At 46.6% G+C, this 17,388-nt stretch overlaps 2 protein-coding genes and 1 long non-coding RNA gene across 3 annotated transcripts in view; 1 reads left to right on the top strand and 2 right to left on the bottom strand.

Moving 5' to 3' along the window:
* Nucleotides 1-3,291: 3,291 nt before the first annotated feature.
* The window catches only part of LOC310671104, a 51,994-nt gene continuing 37,897 nt past the window's right edge, over nt 3,292-17,388 (bottom strand). Inside the window, exon 2 of the long non-coding RNA XR_014507785.1 lies at nt 3,292-3,578. This is a non-coding gene — a long non-coding RNA (uncharacterized lncRNA). The remainder of the gene's footprint in view (nt 3,579-17,388) is intronic.
* On the bottom strand, nt 3,612-11,639 carry LOC310672859 (uncharacterized protein; the record flags this gene model as incomplete). Its single annotated transcript, XM_083430513.1, has 3 exons — nt 3,612-4,927; nt 9,367-9,668; nt 11,578-11,639. 3 exons carry the CDS (start codon nt 11,637-11,639, stop codon nt 3,750-3,752), a joined length of 1,542 nt encoding a protein of 513 aa, XP_083286639.1. The 3' UTR covers nt 3,612-3,749.
* Nucleotides 13,573-16,716, top strand: LOC310670833 (uncharacterized protein). The gene is made up of 2 exons (XM_083426617.1): nt 13,573-13,664; nt 15,189-16,716. The coding sequence occupies exon 2, from the start codon at nt 15,526-15,528 to the stop codon at nt 16,369-16,371; it is 846 nt and encodes a 281-aa protein (XP_083282743.1). The 5' UTR covers nt 13,573-13,664; nt 15,189-15,525; the 3' UTR covers nt 16,372-16,716.

Genomic DNA, 17,388 nt, shown 5'->3' with positions numbered 1-17,388 from the left:
GAAGCCCCATCCCGCAGTTTTTAAAAAATGTGAATTCAGTGTTGGCGCTTGATCATAGAATCATAGAATCATAGAGTTGGAAGAGACCACAAGGGCCATCGAGTCCAACCCCCTGCCAAGCAGGAAACACCATCAGAGCACTCCTGACATATGGTTGTCAAGCCTCTGCTTCAAGACCTCCAAAGAAGGAGACTCCACCACACTCCTTGGCAACAAATTCCACTGTGGAACAAATCTTTGCATCAATTTGCTAGGAGTGCCTTTTTCACCCTATATTCTAAACAGAAACTCACACGCCTTTCCCATTTTCCCAAGAGCACCATTTTCAGTAGACTAGAGGGCACGGGCTTTCAGGACCAAGTCACACACCTCTTATTACATCGCTTGATAATTCACTACTTTGTGACTTGCAGCTAAATACAGTGGTACCTTGGGTTACAGACGCTTCAGGTTACAGACTCCGCTAACCCAGAAAAAGTACCTCAGGTTAAGAACTTTACCTTAGGATGAAAACAGAAATCGTGCAGCGGCAGCATGAGGCCCCATTAGGTAAGTGGTACCTCAGGTCAAGAACAGTTTCAGGTTAAGAACGGACCTCCAGAACGAAATAAGTTCTTAACCCGAGGTACCACTGTATGTGAATTGCTTCCTCGGAAAACTAGCAATTGGAAGTGATGTCAGAGGATGGGAAAGCTGTCACTGATTTTGTGATACCCAGGTGAAATATAGAAGACCCCTGTTAGATCAGGTTGATACGCCCATTTAATCCAGCCTCCAAGAGTAGCCAGCCAGAGGTGACCAGAAATCCACAATCGGGGTGTGATTGCAACTGCTCTCTGCTGCCATTGTGCTTCCGCAGCATGTGGTATTCAAACAGAGTTCATCTGGACGTGGAGGTTTCCCTGAGCATTTGAAAAATAGAATTCAGAATGCTGCAGTAACCAGTTTTGCAGATACATCCACCAACGGCTCTGAAACACAAAGGTCTTGAGATCTAAATGTGCTGGAACTGAAGGCGCACGACCTGGATAGTTTGGGGAGAAACACTTCGTGGTAAACCTTCTTGAAAGAAGGAACTGTGGGTCTGTGGCAGGTCATTTGCACATAAGGTAAAGGGACCCCTGACCATTAGGTCCAGTCATGGCTGACTCTGGGGTTGCGGCACTCATCTCGCTTTATTGGCCGAGGGAGCTTCCGAGTCATGTGGCCAGCATGACTAAGCCGCTTCTGGCGAACAATAGCAGTGCATGGAAACGCCGTTTACCTTTCCGCCGGAGTGGTACCTATTTATCTACTTGCACTTTGACGTGCTTTTGAACTGCTAGGTGGGCAGGAGCAGGGACCGAGCAATGGGAGCTCACCCCGTTATAGGGATTCGAACCGCCGACCTTCTGATCGGCAAGTCCTAGGCTCTATGGTTTAACCCACAGCACCACCCGCGTCCCTAACACCACATATTGGATATCTAAAGTGTTTCACAGGCATCCTGGTAAAGAGAGCTATCACCCCCTCCCTATATTGCAGATGGAAAGGAAGAGTGAGACAGAGAATAATGGCTTGGATAAAGCTTGAGTTAAAGACTGGACCAGGGGACTTCATCATTCATGCCCTTAACCACGATGCTATATCAACAGATGCAATGAAAAAGGGGGACAGCCTTACAGATCAGAGGCAGAGAATCTGTTTTGCATGCAGAAGGTGCTAGGTTGAATCCCGGGCATCTCCAGGTATGGGTGGAAGAGAAACCTGTTTGCTGCCAGTCAGTGTGGGCACTACTAAGATGGCTGGATCAATGGTCTTGACTTGGTATAAAGCAGCTTCGTAAAATCCAGTGTCTCCTTGTGCAGTGGCATTTTTTTTAAATCTCTGGAAGCACGACCTTCCAATTTCCAGCTGTACATCAAATTCAAATTAAGGCTTAACATGCATTCTTGAAAATTAACCCTATCAAAAAAATTAAAAGCATTTGCTTCAAAGGTCATAGGTTTAGGACAGGGTCAGCAAACTTTTTCAGCAGGGGGCCAGTCCACTGTCCCTCAGACCTTGTGGGGGGCCAGACTATATTTTGAAAAATAAAAATAATGAACAAATTCCTATGCCCCACAAATAACCCAGAGATGCATTTTAAATAAAAGGACACATTCTACTCATGTAAAAACACTCTGATTCCCAGACCATCTGCGGGCCAAATTTAGAAGGTGATTGGGCCAGATCCGGCCCCTGGGCCTTAGTTTGCCCACCCATGGTTTAGGATGAAGAAGAAGAAGAAGAAGAAGAAGAAGAAGAAGAAGAAGAAGAAGAAGAAGAAGAAGAAGAAGAAGAAGAGTTTGGATTTGATATCCCGCCTTTCACTCCCCTTCAGGAGTCTCAAAGCGGCTCACATTCTCCTTTCCCTTCCTCTCCCACAACAAACACTCTGTGAGGTGAGTGGGGCTGAGAGACTTCAAAGAAGTGTGACTGGCCCAAGGTCACCCAGCAGCTGCAGGTGGAGGAGCGGAGACGCGAGAGTGTTAAAATAAACCAGCAGGTTCTCTCTAAGAAACCCAACAAAACTCACCTCTGCCCGCCCCAAAATTCACTTTGCACCCCTCTGGATACTTGGATCTGCTGTCGTGACAGTATAATTGTAGCACTGAGTGAGATGCGGTAGAGAAAACTGAACACACAGGTGTGTGTATTATTATTGTTAATAATAAGAATAAGAATATACCCTCTTATCTCTGGGGTGGGGAACCTTTTACAGGCCCAGGGCCACAATCCCTTCTGAGGGCCACGTGCCAGTGGTGGGAGGAGTCAGAGGGCAACAGGAGGCAGGGCAATGAATGTTCAACTTTGCCTTTGTACAGTAGGCAACTTTCTGCATGCACTCGAGCCCAGCTGCCAGCATCATTGGAGTTCGAGGACAAAGTCCAGCCAGGCAAAAACACTCAAGGAGAGGGTGGAGCAGGGTCAGTAGTGGGTGGGGCTAGGGAAAGTCCCAAGTGTCAGATAAGAGGCCTAGAAGGCTGGATTCAGCCCCCGGTCTAAGGCTCCCCATCCCATCTCTGTGGTGCTCTACCCCATTTGCCCGTTACTGATTGTGCACAAGCTTTTGTTCAGCCGATGACCACTGGAATCACACCGACTTTTGTGACGTTAGCTATTTAAATGATCTGTGTGCTATTCGCCTGTCCCGCTGCCCACCAGCCCCCACCACCCATGCCCTTTCCCATCACACCCTTTCTGTATCGCTCTCTGCCACCCCTAAATTTGAAGAAGCAGGACATCAGAAACACAGGCATCGCCAAGGAAGCATGTACAAATCTACTTTATTCGCGTTAGCTCCTTTTGAGAAAAAGCGTGCCAGTTTCTCTGGTGAAGACAGAATACGGAAGGTTCCTCATCCTATCCCACCCATTAGAGAAACAGAATTGTCAGGATATCCCAGAACCAGATCTTTCTAAGACTAGATTTGGTCTCCGTTCCTTGCTACTCTATGCTCCACGTTGCCTATTCCGCGTTGCAAAAGATTTTCCGGATGTTTCTCTCAGGCACCCCCCATTGTGCATCAATTTCCGTTTCCAACAGCCTTTCTCAACCTGTGGTCCCCAGATGTTGTTGAACTACAACTCCCCTCATCCCTAGCTAGCAAGGCCAGACTCAGGGATGATGGGAGTTGTAGTCCAACATCATCTGGGGACCCACAGGTTGAGAACCGCTGGTTTGCAAGCTTTGCTAGCGCCTAACTGGGACTTCACCAGCTAGGGTTGCTACTCAGAATCTTTAAGAGAGGTCTCCCTTTCGTGGATTTTCCGGTGCTTCCGAAGGTTTGAACTGACACTGAAACCCCTCCCGCACTCAGCGCATTCGTACGGCTTCTCTCCCGTGTGCACTCGCTGGTGCGTGATAAGGTGCGAATTGTTGCGGAAGGTTTTCCCGCACTCGAGACAGGCGTACGGCTTTTCTCCCGTGTGAAGCCGCTGGTGGCCCACAAGCACCGAGCTGTAAGAGAAGCCCTTCCCGCACTCGGGACACTTGTACGGTTTTTCCCCTGTGTGAATCCTCAGGTGAGTGACGAGGTGCGAGTTCGTGTTGAATTTCTTGCCGCAGTCGTTGCACTTGTAGGGTTTTTCTCCCGTGTGGATTCTCTGGTGGATGATAAGGTCTGCGCTCCGGCAGAAGTTTTTGCCGCACTCCAGGCAAAGGTAGGGCTTCTCGGTCATGTGGATTCTCTGATGACTTAGAAGACCCGATTTAACGCTGAAGCTTTCTGGGCAGTCGGGACATTGATAAGGCTTCTCCCCAGTGTGGATTCTCTGGTGCATCACAAGGGTCGACCGTCTGCCAAAACTTTTCCAGCAGTCCTGGCATTTATAGGGTTTCTCGCCGGTGTGGATTCTCTGATGAGTAACGAGAGTGGAGCTCCTGCTGAAGCTGTTTCCACAGTCGAAGCATTTATAGGGCCTCTCCCCTGTGTGCGCCCTCTGGTGCATGATAAGGTTCGAGCTGCGGCTGAAGGTCTTCCCGCAGTCGCAGCACTGGAACGGCGGTTCCTTCGCGTGAGTTCTCTGGTGTCTGTTGAAGTTCAGGATCTGGTTGAAGCTTCTTCCGCAGTGAGGACAGAAAAAGGGCTTCTCTCGCACGTGGCTTTTCTGGTGCGCGATGAGGTGGGTACTCTGAACAAAGCCTTTCCCACACTTGGAACAGATAAACGGACGGTCTCCCGTATGGAGTTTCCGGTGCCGGACAAGGTCCGAACGGCGGCAAAAGTTCTTCCCGCAATCGGGACACTTGTGTTTCTTCTTGAGAACTTGTTCTTCCGGCGTCCCAGTTTCATGCCTTCCCAGAAAGGCCTTCAAGCGAGGTGGGCTCCTAGAGCTGCCCTCCTCCAATAGGCTTTCCTGGTCGGTTTTCTCCTCTTTGTGTTGGGTCAACATTTTCTCAATAGCTGAAAAGAAACAGAGAGAGAGAAAAAACAGAGATGAGGCATTATTCCGCGCTGAGGACTCCAAAAATTGTTTCGTATTGCAGGGAGTCAGACTAGAGATGTTCTGTGGGGATACCTTCCATCTCTGCAATTCAAGGATTCATACAATCCTCTTATCACAAGCCCTTCTTCCCAGCCTTTTCTCAGCCTTTGGTGCATTGTTTATCGATTAAATTTTTTTTAAGCTGCTCTTTGGGTCTGACCTTAAGATGGAAGAGGAAAGAAAGCAGAACAGACTGAATGTATACATTGAAGCCATCTGGGCATATAACCAGCATACTTAGGACCACAATACCTCAGGGACCGCCTCTTTCCATATGAACCTACCCGGACACTGAGATCATCTTCTGAGGCCCTCCGTGTGCCGCCTCCTTGAGAGGTCCCTAGGCTGGCAAGACAAGAACAGGGCCTTCTCTGCAGTGGCTCCCCATCTGTGGAATGCTCTCCCCAGGGAAGTTTGCCTGGCGCCTTCATCTTTAGGCACCTTTAGGCACCAGGCAAACACGTTCCTTTTTAACCAGGCCTTTGGTTGACCTGATGGACATCTTATCCCATTTTAAAATGTGGCTCTTTTTTGGAGGGGTGTTACAATATTGGGTTACCATTCTTATTTTGATTTTGTATATTGTGGTCTTTTCTGTGAACCTCCCTGAGACCTCTGGGTATAGGGTGGTATATAAATTCAATCAATCAATCAATCAATCAATCAATCAATATAAAGTGATAAAATGGTTTACATGATAAAATGATTCCTTTTCCAGACTGTTCTGAGAGTTTGCCTCTTGTTTTGTTTTCTGTGGCTATGCTAAAGGTAAAGGTAAAGGGACCCCTGACCATTAGGTCCAGTCGTGACAGACTCTGGGGTTGCGGCGCTCATCTCACTTTATTGGCGGAGGGAGCTGGCTTCCGAGTCATGTGGCCAGCATGACTAAGCTGCTTCTGGCGAACCAGAGCAGTGCACGGAAACGCCGTTAACCTTTCCGCCGGAGCGGTACCTATTTATCTACTTGCACACTGACATGCTTTCAAACTGCTAGGTTGGCAGGAGCAGGGACCGAGCAACGGGAGCTCACCCAGTCGCAGGGATTCGAACCGCCGATCTTCTGATCAGCAAGTCCTAGGCTCTGTGGTTTAACCCACAACGCCACCCGCGTCCCTATGGTTATGCTACTCCCTCCTTTTTCTCTCTCTTCGGGGTCCCAGTAGAACTCACTCACTGCTGCTGGAGTGAACCCCATGGCTGGTACCCACCCAATTGATAATCCCAGTCGTGTCCCCGACATACCACAATTAAAGAGAAATATTGACAACCTGGAATGTGTGCAGAGAAGGGTGGCCAAGATCTAGGGCTCTTAGTAACCAGAAGCTTAACATAAGTCAACAGTGAGATGCAGCAGCCAAAAAAAAAAAAAAGCTGATGCTGTTTTAGGCTGCGACAACAGAAGTCTAGTGTCCAGATCAAGGGAAGCCATAAAAGGTAAAGGTACCCCTGCCCTTATGGGCCAGTCTTGACAGACTCTAGGGTTGTGCGCCCATCTCACTCAAAGAGGCTGGGGGCCAGCGCTGTCCGGAGACACTTCCGGATCACGTGGCCAGCGTGACATCGCTGCTCTGGCGAGCCAGAGCCACACACGGAAACGCCGTTTACCTTCCCGCTAGTAAGCGGTCCCTATTTATCTACTTGCACCCGGGAGTGCTTTCGAACTGCTAGGTTGGCAGGCGCTGGGACTGAGCAACGGGAGCGCGCCCCGCCTCGGGGATTCGAACCACCGACCTTTCGATCGGCAAGCCCTAGGTGCTGAGGCTTTAACCCACAGTGCCACCCGCGTCCCCTATTCTGCCCTGGTCAGACCACAGCTGGAACACTGTGTCCAGTTCTGGGTGCTACAATTTTAGGAAGGATATTAGCAAGCCGGAAGGTGAGCAGAGGAGGGCAACCAAGGTGATCAAAGGTCTGGAATCTAAGCCTTATGAGGAGCGGCTGAGGGAATTGGGTATGTTAAACTGGGAAAGAGGAGATACGATAGCCATCTTCCAATATCTCAAGGGTTGTTACATGGAAGAGGAACAAGCTTGTTTTCTCCTACTCTGAAGGGTAGGACTCGAACCCAGGGCTTCAAGCTGCATGAAAGGAGATTCTGACGAAATATCAAGAAGGACTTTCTGACAGTAAGAGCTGTTTGGCAGGGTAACGGTCTACCTTGGGAGATAGCGGTCTCTCCTTCCTTGGAGGTTTTTAAGCAGAGGTTGGATGGCCATCTGTCATGGATACTTTAGCTGAGATTCCTGCATTGCAGGGGGTTGGACTAGATGACCCTTGGGTCCCTCCAACTCTACAATGCTATGACTCCATCTATGATTCTAAGCTGGGACAGCAGGGGCTGTTGGGTATATTACAGGTTACCCAACAACATGTTGGGATTATGGGACGCCACTAATAATAATAATAATAATATATTTTTATTTATACCCCGCCCTCCCCGGCCAGAGCCTGTCTCAGGGCGGCTAACACCAGTAAAATTACAATTAAAAAATAAAATAAAAATATAAACCAATTTAAAATACAGGTTTAAATATAATTTAAAATGCAGCCTCATTTTAATAGTAGCCCATAGTTCAAAACCATAAGGGGAGGGAAACATAAGGGTCAGACCGAGTCCAAACCAAAGGCCAGGCGGAACAGCTCTGTCTTGCAGGCTCTGCGGAAAGATGTCAAGTCCCGCAGGGCTCTACTCTCTTGTGACAGAGCGTTACACCGAGTTGGGGCCAGTACTGAAAAGGCCCTGGCCCTAGTAGAGACCAATCTAACCACCTTGCGACTTGGGACCTCCAAAATGTTGTCATTTGTGGATCTTAAGGTCCTCCTTGGGGCATACCAGGAGAGGCGGTCCCGTAGGGACGAGGGTCCTAGGCCGCATAGGGCTTTAAAGGTCAAAACCAGCCCCTTAAACCTGACCCTGTACTCCACCGGGAGCCTGTCACCGTTTGTGCTTGAGGCAAACCACCTGTGCTGCATTTTCCCAAGGCCTGTTGAGAGTTTTCACAGCAAGAAACTCCTCTTTCAGGTCCGGCAGAGTAAAAATACACAGCCTTGATGCGAGGAGGAAATTCCAGGTATCAGCACGGCAATAAATCACAGCGACACAACCCAGTACGGACAGAACTCTTTCGTTGTTGACTTTAAGCTTAGTGATTACAGTACTATGCAAGAATACAATCTTCTATCGGGTTCCCGACACAGGCACACTTAAAGGTTTTAGGCCTTGCCCTGGGTTGCTGCAAGACACACCCACACCCACAGGCCCCACAGGTTTGCGTTCAGACTAAACAGTCTCTCTGTCCAATCCAGATAACCTTCCAGCTGTGATAACCTTCCAGCAATTAAAACAGCTTCTGGAAAATGCTGGGAAATTTGGGTGTTTTCTGGGAATCAATGTCTCACCCCAACACTGGTTCCAGTGGGTGCATGCTTAAAGAGACCCAGAGCTGCCCCACATTCCCCAGTCCCAGATAAGCAATCTATACTGGCTGGCGGTGCCCTGTGGGTGGCTTTATGACGGCATAGTTAACAGGGTGGCACTGCCAGCACACATAAACTGAGCGGGCCTGGAGCTCTGCTCGGGGCTGTTCTCCCGCTAACTAGGAACTGGGGGAGAACGCTACGGCCAACTTTTCCCACACTTCCTCAAAGCCTGTGGCAGTCATATGATACAGTGATACCTCGGGTTAAGAACTTAATTCGTTCTGGAGGTCTGTTTTTAACCTGAAACTGTATTTAACCTGAAGCACCACTTTAGCTAATGGGGCCTCCTGCTGCCGCCGCACGATTTCTGTTCTCATCCTGAAGCAAAGTTCTTAACCCGAGGTACTATTTCTGGGTTAGCGGAGTCTGTAACCTGAAGCATCTGTAACATGAAGCGTCTGTAACCCGAGGTACCACTGTATATCTCAGCCCGGCCTACCTCCCAGCGCTGTTCTTAAAAGCAAAACGTGGCAATTTCAATACACGCCATCCCGATTTCCTCGAAGCGCGAGGCTAGATGAGGCTGCTTGTCCTGACCGTGAGAATCCCCCCCCCCCCTATTTTCGCACGCGTAGAGAGATCGCGGGGATCTAAATCGCCTGCCTCGTTGGCGGATCTACCCCTCCAGCAGATCCTAGGCTGCGGACAGCAAAAAACAAAACAAAAAACCCTTTCCATTCATCCGTCGTTCTGCATTTCTCTCAACCGAACCTCTTGGGCGCAGATCGGCTTCCTCGCCCCCAGCCCTGGACGGGATCTTCCCCGGGGCGATTCGACCGCCAATCTCCCCACCCTCCGGCCTTGCAAAGAGACTCGACGGGCTGCACGGGAGGAGCTAATGGCCGCCGCGGCCCAAGGGCTGCTTGCTGCGTCTCACCTCGGTCGGGCTCGGGCTTTGCAACGCCGGATCCGGGGCCCTTGCGGCAGCTCGGCGTCCCTTTCCGTGCAGGCGATCCCAAGATCCCTCCCCAGCAGGGGGTCCAGCTCCCGTCAATCTTCTGGGATCGTGGGCGGGAGAAGGGAAGGGCCCCGGTGGATACCGTATTTCTGTCGCCACCGCCGCTTCCTTCGGAAAGAAGCGGAGGAGGAGCCCTCTGCTGGAAGCTGCCTGCCTGCGCCTGGTGTTGCTCGTGGTGTCTAAAAGTTAGGGAGGGCGGGGAGAGGGAGTCTATCCCGCAGCTGGGGGGAGAGATAGAGGGGGAGAAGGTCGAGCTGTTGCCTTAAGAGTCGTCGGATGCAGAGATTTCTCTTGCAGCATTGCGGCATAGGAAGAAGAACTCGGTTATGATTCATTGGGCTACAGATATTGGGTATAACATACAGTTGAGTGATTGGGGAAAACTATGGAAAGGAGGTTTAAAATTTACTGCATACAGTGCCTTAAAAGAAAATGTGATGAAAATGATGTATAGATGGTATATTACTCCCGTTAAATTAGCTGAAATGTATAAAGTTAGTAATAAATGTTGGAAATGTAAAGAAAAAGAAGGAACATTTTATCGTATGTAGTGGGAATGTAAAAAGGTGAAAAACATCTGGGAAATGATATATGAGATGGAAAAAATGTTGAAATATACATTTATTAAGAAACCAGAAGCATTTTTACTTGGCTTTGTAGGAGATGATATAAATAGAAAGGATTCTAAGCTGTTCTTATATGCAGTGATGGCAGCAAGAATATTATCGGCACAAAAATGGAAGCAAGAAGATTTACCAACGAAAGAAGAATGGAGGATGAAATTGATGAACTATGCAGAATTAGATAAACTAACAGGAAGAATTCGAAACCTGCGGGACCAGAGATTCACGGAAGACTGGTGTAAATTTACGGACTATTTGAAAAGTAATTGTGATGATCAGATTATGTTTGTAGGTTTGCAGGAAGTTTTGTGAGGAGAATTATTTGAATTATTGCAAAAATGGATAAAGGGGGGATTGTTAGTTAAGATAATTAAAGGCAATATGAATTTAATAAATGCAGAAGAAATGATAAGAATGGTGGATCATCAGAGGTGCTGATGGAAGTCCAAAAAGATTGTATAAGATGTGAAGTTTTATTGTATGTATTATAATTAATATGTTAAAATTAATAAAAAAATATTTTTGAAAAAAAAGGAATAAGGGGGGAGCCTTCGCGTGATCTCCAGCAGTGCTTTTAAATTTTTTAATTGTTTTTTTATAAATAAGGGCCAGGGCCTTCTCAGTGATGGCTCCGACCTGGTGGAATGCTCTGTCCCATGAGATCAGGGCCCTGCAGGATTTAACTTCCTTCTGCAGGGCATGTAAGACAGAGCTATTCCGCCTGGCTTTCAACTTGAACTTAACCTGATCTTTTATTCCCCTTCCTTCCCTCCCCCTCCCCCTCCTCTTTTTATGAAGATTACCTGCTCTGGGATCCCACAGCTAATTCTCCCGTGGTCTCCTCGCTGGCCCAAATAGGACTAATTTAGCCAGCTAGCCCTGGTGATCATCGAATGTTTATTGGATGGATTTCCCCCCCAAAATTGATTTTTGAATTCTGAATTTATTGTTATTCACGTTTTATATTGTATTTTATGCTGTTTTTTGTTGCATCAATTAAGTGTTTTAAATATGTTGTTAGCCGCCCTGAGCCCGGTTTTTGAACCGGGAAGGGCGGGGTATAAAGAAAAAATTATTATTATTATTATTATTATTATTATTATTAAAAATTTGTATGCTGCTTGATTGTACAAAAACCTGTTTACAGAAGAGATAAAGCTATCAATTTAAAAAACAAAATGATAGTGATTTAAGGCCAATGCACACAGAAAGTCGTCAGCTGCCTGCAGATGTGCAAGTCACACATCTGCAAGAGTAGAATACAGTATGGTGTTTTGAGGTTCTTTCGGGATTTAAGACGACATCTGTCAAGGTTCGTGACCTGTGCATGCACACACTCATGAAAGTGTAGATGTACATACTTCGTTCTCAAGAAGCAGACGCAGAAGGTTAAACCACTAAGGCTGTAGAAGATAGCCTCAGCTTTCTAAGTATTGTGGGGGGGGAAGCTTGTCTAAACAAGGGTGTTTCCAGCAGGCGTCGAAAAGCGCACAGCGAAGGCGCCTACTTGAGATCAAGAGGCAGAGAGTTCCAATGACAGTCGAGGTCTTGCAAAGGCCGAACGGGCATGACGTGGCACCGTAGCAGTGCCGATTCCACCTATGGAAGCAGGGTGGGGGCACACGTGGAGTAAGGGGTGGGTTGGTAGCCCGTCTATGGAGTTTGGATTGGGTAGTCAGGTGTTTCAAGCTGTTCAGCAGTGGAAATGGGAGGTGCCCACCCTAGAAATGGTGTTTTCTTTTAAAGAAAGAAAATAATATTGAGAGAAAACTGTGCAGTGGCTGAGAAAGAGCCCGTTATTGATGTCACTCTGTTTTGAAGGCGCATGAGGTCATCATTTTGCTCAGGTAGGTCTGCTTCCGCTCAGCACCTAGATGAGAGACTTTTTGTGGAAGAAAAACGAGTTATCAGTGTAAGAACATACAGTGGTACCTCGTGTTACATACGCTTCAGGTTACATACGCTTCAGGTTACGGACTCCGCTAACCCAGAAATAGCACCTCAGGTTAAGAACTTTGTTTCAGGATGAGAACAGAAATTGTGCTCCAGTGGCACGGTGGCAGCAGGAGGCCCCATTAGCTAAAGTGGTGCTTCAGGTTAAGAACGGTTTGAGGTTAAGAATGGACCTCCGGAACGAATTAAGTACGTAACCAGAGGTACCACTGTAGTTTCCACAAGCCTATTGCGAGGATAAGCAGAGACAATCTGTTCCTTCCTTCCTTGGAGGTCCCTTCCAAGCCTACGATCCTATGACTCTTACGAAATAGCACAGTTAATTTTTTTGTTTTTACAGGCAGCTCATATGATGCGGGTGGCGCTGTGGGTTAAACCACAGAGCCTAGGACTTGCCGATCAGAAGGTCGGCAGTTGGAATCCCCGCGACGGGGTGAGCTCCCATTGCTCGGTCCCAGCTCCTGCCAACCTAGCAGTTCGAAAGCACGTCAAAGTGCAAGTAGATCAATAGGTACCGCTCCAGTGGGAAGATAAACGGCGTTTCCGTGCGCTGCTCTGGTTCGCCAGAAGCGGCTTAGTCATGCTGGCAACATGACCTGGAAACTGTACGGCGGCTCCCTCGGCCAGTAAAGCGAGATGAGCGCCGCAACCCCAGAGTCGTCCACAACTGGACCTAATGGTCAGGGGTCCCTTTACCTTTACCATATGCTTATTCAGTCCCATGCAAGTGTGTATTCAGCAGCTTTATACTCTGTGAGGGATAAACTACAGCTCCCATGATTCTTGGGGAGGAGATATGTGCTTTAAATGTGTATTAAGTGTAATAATAATTATATAATAATAACAATTTATTATTTATACTCTGCCCATCTGGCTGGGTTTCCCGGGTCACTCTGGGCAGCTCCCAAGAGAATAATAATAATAATAATAATAATAATAATAATAAAAACAACAACAACAACAACAATAAGCGATAAAACAGCAAACATTAAAAACTTCCCTAAAATTGGTGTTTACACTAAGGGTGGAGAACCTGCTGGATGCTGTCTCGCATCACCTTGTTTGTTGCGAGTTGTAGTCATAAAAACGGCCCACCAATTTCTGCATTGCAGGGGGTTGGACTGGATGATGATGTTGATAATAAATTTTATTTATACCCCGCCCTCCCCGGCCAGAGCCGGGCTCAGAGCGGCTAACACCAATAAAATCACAGTAAAAACATAATGGGGGGGGGGGGACCAATTTAAAATACAGGCTCAAAATGCAACTTAAAATGCAGCCTCATTTTAAAAGTAGCCAATAAATCAAGACCATAAGGGGAGGGAAACATAAGGGGCAGACTGAGTCCGAACCAAAGGCCAGGCGGAACAATAATAATAAATTTTGACTCTTGGGGGTCCCTTTCAACTCTACCATTTCCCCGATCGCGCCCATCCACCGTTTCCTAGACACATGGCCGGCCGTAGCCAGCAGAGGGCTCTAGATGAGATCGGATTGACTTGCAGGGAAGTAAGAAGAGGGAGAGAGCAAAGCGAAGATCTTTTGAGCTTCCGGATCAAGGAATTTGCTCATCTTCTTCCTTGCAAGTTTCCGGTTTCCCAGGCACAGGAGAGGCGGAGGTCCCTTGTGAGACTAGCCACGGTGAGGCTTCTTTCCCAGGAGACAAAATGCGCTGCTGTTTCTGCTGTTTGTCTTTGGGAATAATAAGGTAAGGGGCAAATGGTCATCTCTGATGGCTGTCACGCCCTACCTGCAGTTCTCAGCCTGCAAAGAATATAGATAGATAGATGATAGATAGATAGATAGATAGATAGATAGATGATAGATAGGAACTGCATTTTCCCAAAGGACAGCAGGATAGATAGATAGATAGATAGATTAGATAGATGATAGATAGATGATAGATAGATAGATAGATAGATAGGAACTGCATTTTCCCAAAGGACAGCAGGTGTTTTAGAGAAGCAAGGAAGTAAAACCAGGAAGTAAAGAACTGGGCGCTTGCAAAGATTTGGAGCAGTCTTTTCCACGAAGCTGTGGCAAGGTTAGGCAGCCTGTAGTCTTTCAGATATATATTAAAATTATTTTTGTTTAAAATGCATGCCCTGTTTTTTGTGGAGCTCCCTCCACAAAGCAACTTGTAAACTTCAAGAAATAAAAGCAGCAATTAAAAGACAGTTAAAAAGAATATTGCATGTAATGCAAAAGGCAGAAAAATCCTTAAATGCGCCACCAAGACCTTCAGCAATATCCAAGTGGTCCGTAGGGGAGAAAGTCTGGGAAACACTATAATAGATAATTATTGGTTCAAGGGAAAAAATAAATAAAGGATAAGTATTGGTTGCCAAGATCCAAGTTTGGGGTAAGTACTCTTTGGTGAGAGAACCCCAGTAGAGATTTAAAATCACAAAAAATGCAGCAAAGTGTGGAAATATATGCTGTTAGACCTTCCAAAGTCCCCCTCTTCCCTAACATAGAAAAAGACCACACGTTTGGTAAGTTAAAAATGGTTTACTTACAAACTTCCCCAAGGCCAGATTCATGTGCTTTTCCATACAGCAGTCTCAAAAAAGTTGCACAGGCAGTAAAACTTCCTTGGATTTGAAAGTTAGTGGTGAAAGTTCCTACATTATTGGTATAGGAACTCAAGGTTGGCCAGTGAGAGCCATGCACTCTGAGCTGGAGCAACCAGCACAGGATGAGCTTCCCAAGTAGACTGAAGTACAATAGGGCATGATTACCTTCCTCCCAAAGTGAGGGGGAGCGACCTAGGCTGAGCCTGGCAGGACAGCTTACTCTATGGTCTTAACCCCTTCATGTGTTAAGTTAAACATGTTGGTTATAGGAGACTGATTACCCCACAATAAGACCATCCATGAGCATGGTACTTTACAAATTCTAGAGGACAATTTGAAATTCCGCACAAGAAAGAAGGGAAGGGAAATAAAAGCAGGGGGTAAACTGGAAGAATATACATTTTCATTAGTATGTATCCATAGGCTAATCTGCAATCCTATATAGGAGCCAGACCCATTGAGCTCAGTGGGGCTTATTTCTGAGTAAACGTGCATTAGCTGTAGCCCCAAACCTGGTGTCCTCCAAATATTTTGGACAATTAATAATAATAATAATAATAATAATATTGAACTCTCTGTGTCTCGGCAGAATGAAGAGGAGAACATGATAGACCTTATTTATCTCCTTTTGGTATCTGGTACGTCATCCATATCCTGCGTGGAAGAATAAAAGTGAAGGGCTTGAATGAGTGTAACTCCAGCTAAATAAACAGACAGATCTGACTAGGGAATATTGCTGGTCAGAACACAATTTAATCATCCGTCATACAGCAAAGTCAGCTTCGAAATATTTTGACTTTGAATACATCGTTCAGCCTGAAGCTTCAATTTTATCCCTTGTTGAGAAACCTGCAAAGCAGCGACTCTTTATCAGTTTTTGGGGCTCGGGAGACACAACTGGAGAATAAACTCGCCTGCAGCATCACATGGGAGAGAAATTATTTCAATGCCCCAATTTTGGGGAAAGCTTCCTGGGCCGCTCAGATCCTTTCGAACATCAAGCCGAACTGTACAAATGCCTGGAGTGTGGGAAATGTTTTACTCACAGCAAGAACTTCAGCACTCATCAGAGAATCCACACTGGAGAAAAGCCGTACAAGTGCCCCGAATGTGGGAAAAGGTACGGGGCCAGCTCAACTCTGAGCAGGCACAGAAAAATCCACATGGAAGAAAAGCCCTACAAATGCCCCGAGTGCGAGAAGAGTTTCAGTTACAAAGCAGACCTCATTAAACACCACCGGGTTCACACCGGGGAGAAACCTTACGTCTGCGGCGAGTGCGGGAAAAGCTTCAGCCAGAGCTCAAACTTTGTGACGCATCAGAGAAGTCACACGGGAGAGAAACCTTACGAATGCCCAGACTGTGGGAAAAGTTTCACTGTGAGTTCGAGCCTTATTGAACATCAGAGAGTCCACACATCCGAGAAGCCCTTTTTGTGTGGGGAATGCGGGAAAAGCTTCAACCGGAGCTCCCATCTCAACGTGCACCAGAGAATTCACACAGGAGAGAGGCCCTTCCAGTGCCCCGATTGTGGGAAAGGCTTTACTATCCTTTCCACCCTTAGTAAACACCAGAGAATCCACACGGGAGAAAAACCGTATAAATGTCCCGACTGTGAGCGGAGCTTTAGGGTGAGCTCCATTCTTACGCAGCATATTAGAACCCACACGGGAGAGAAACCGTATGTTTGTCCCGACTGCGGGAGAAGCTTCAGCCAAAAATCGCCCCTCATCGCTCATCAGAAACTTCACGCTCGCAAGAAAACGCCGTAGGCGACTGGTCTGCGACAAAAGGTGCTGTCTGCACTGTACGTTTAAAGCGGTATCATACCACTTTGAAGACAGCCATGGCTTCCCGCAAAGAATCCTGAGAAACTGTAGTTTGTTAAGGGTGCTGTGAGTTGCTAAGGGGTGTCCATTCCCCTCATAAACCTACAATTCCCATAATTCCCTGGGAAGAGGGATTGACCGTTAAACCCTTCTGAGAATTGTAGAAGATGGGACCACTCTGCTGTGACCAGCAAATCATTGAGTCATAATTATCATAGCTTGGCGTAAGAAAATGTGCAGTGATAGGTGATAACTTTCACTCCTGGATAGGTTTTTTTTTCTTTTCTTTCTTTCTTTCTTTCTTTTTCTATTAAAAATATCCTTCCACTTTTACTTTAAAAAAAATTACAACCTTCCCTTTCCTCCCGATTGAGGAATTGATTATTAAACCACTGTGACAACTGCAGTTCTGTGAGGGAAATAAGGGTGCTCCTTGTTGCTAGGAAACCTTCAACAGACTACAGCTCCCAGAATTCTTTGGGGGAAGCCATGACAGTGTAAAATGGTATCATGGGACTTAAAACGCATGGTGTGAATAGAATGCCAACTCCTTTAAAAAAAAAAAAAAACTTTTAAAAAATGAGCTTTATTTATTTATTAAATTTTGTGCCCTGCCCTTCCTCCTTAAGGATCCCAGCGTAGCAAACATCGAATGTTAAAACAGTACAACTTAAAATAAAAATATTTTTAAAACTGCCTAGAAACATTTAGGGCATCCAACACCATACTACTTCAAACAGATTTTTTTTTAAAATGATGAAAATACAAGTCTTTAAAATATTTTATTTACATTTTCTCAAAATTACTCCCCCCCCCCAAAAAAAATCCAGAGTCCTTTTTGCTGGGGATAAACCAGATTGAAATTTCCAGGTGCCAGGAAAGGTTATTCACGTACATGACAACTGCGGCCCGTGTTTTGTTAGCCCCAAAATGGAAAGTGAGCGAGGGCAACTTAAGTTG

Source organism: Podarcis tiliguerta (genome assembly GCF_965153285.1).
Source record: "Podarcis tiliguerta genome assembly, chromosome: 2".
In the NCBI taxonomy this organism is placed as follows: Eukaryota; Metazoa; Chordata; class Lepidosauria; order Squamata; family Lacertidae; genus Podarcis; species Podarcis tiliguerta.
Note: the sequence above shows the minus strand (reverse complement) of the source record. Positions and strands in the feature narration are given on the sequence as shown.

Coding starts and splice junctions, on each gene's coding strand:
- LOC310670833 (XM_083426617.1), top strand. CDS start 15,526: ATGGGAGAGAAATTATTTCAATGCCCCAATTTTGGGGAAAGCTTCCTG.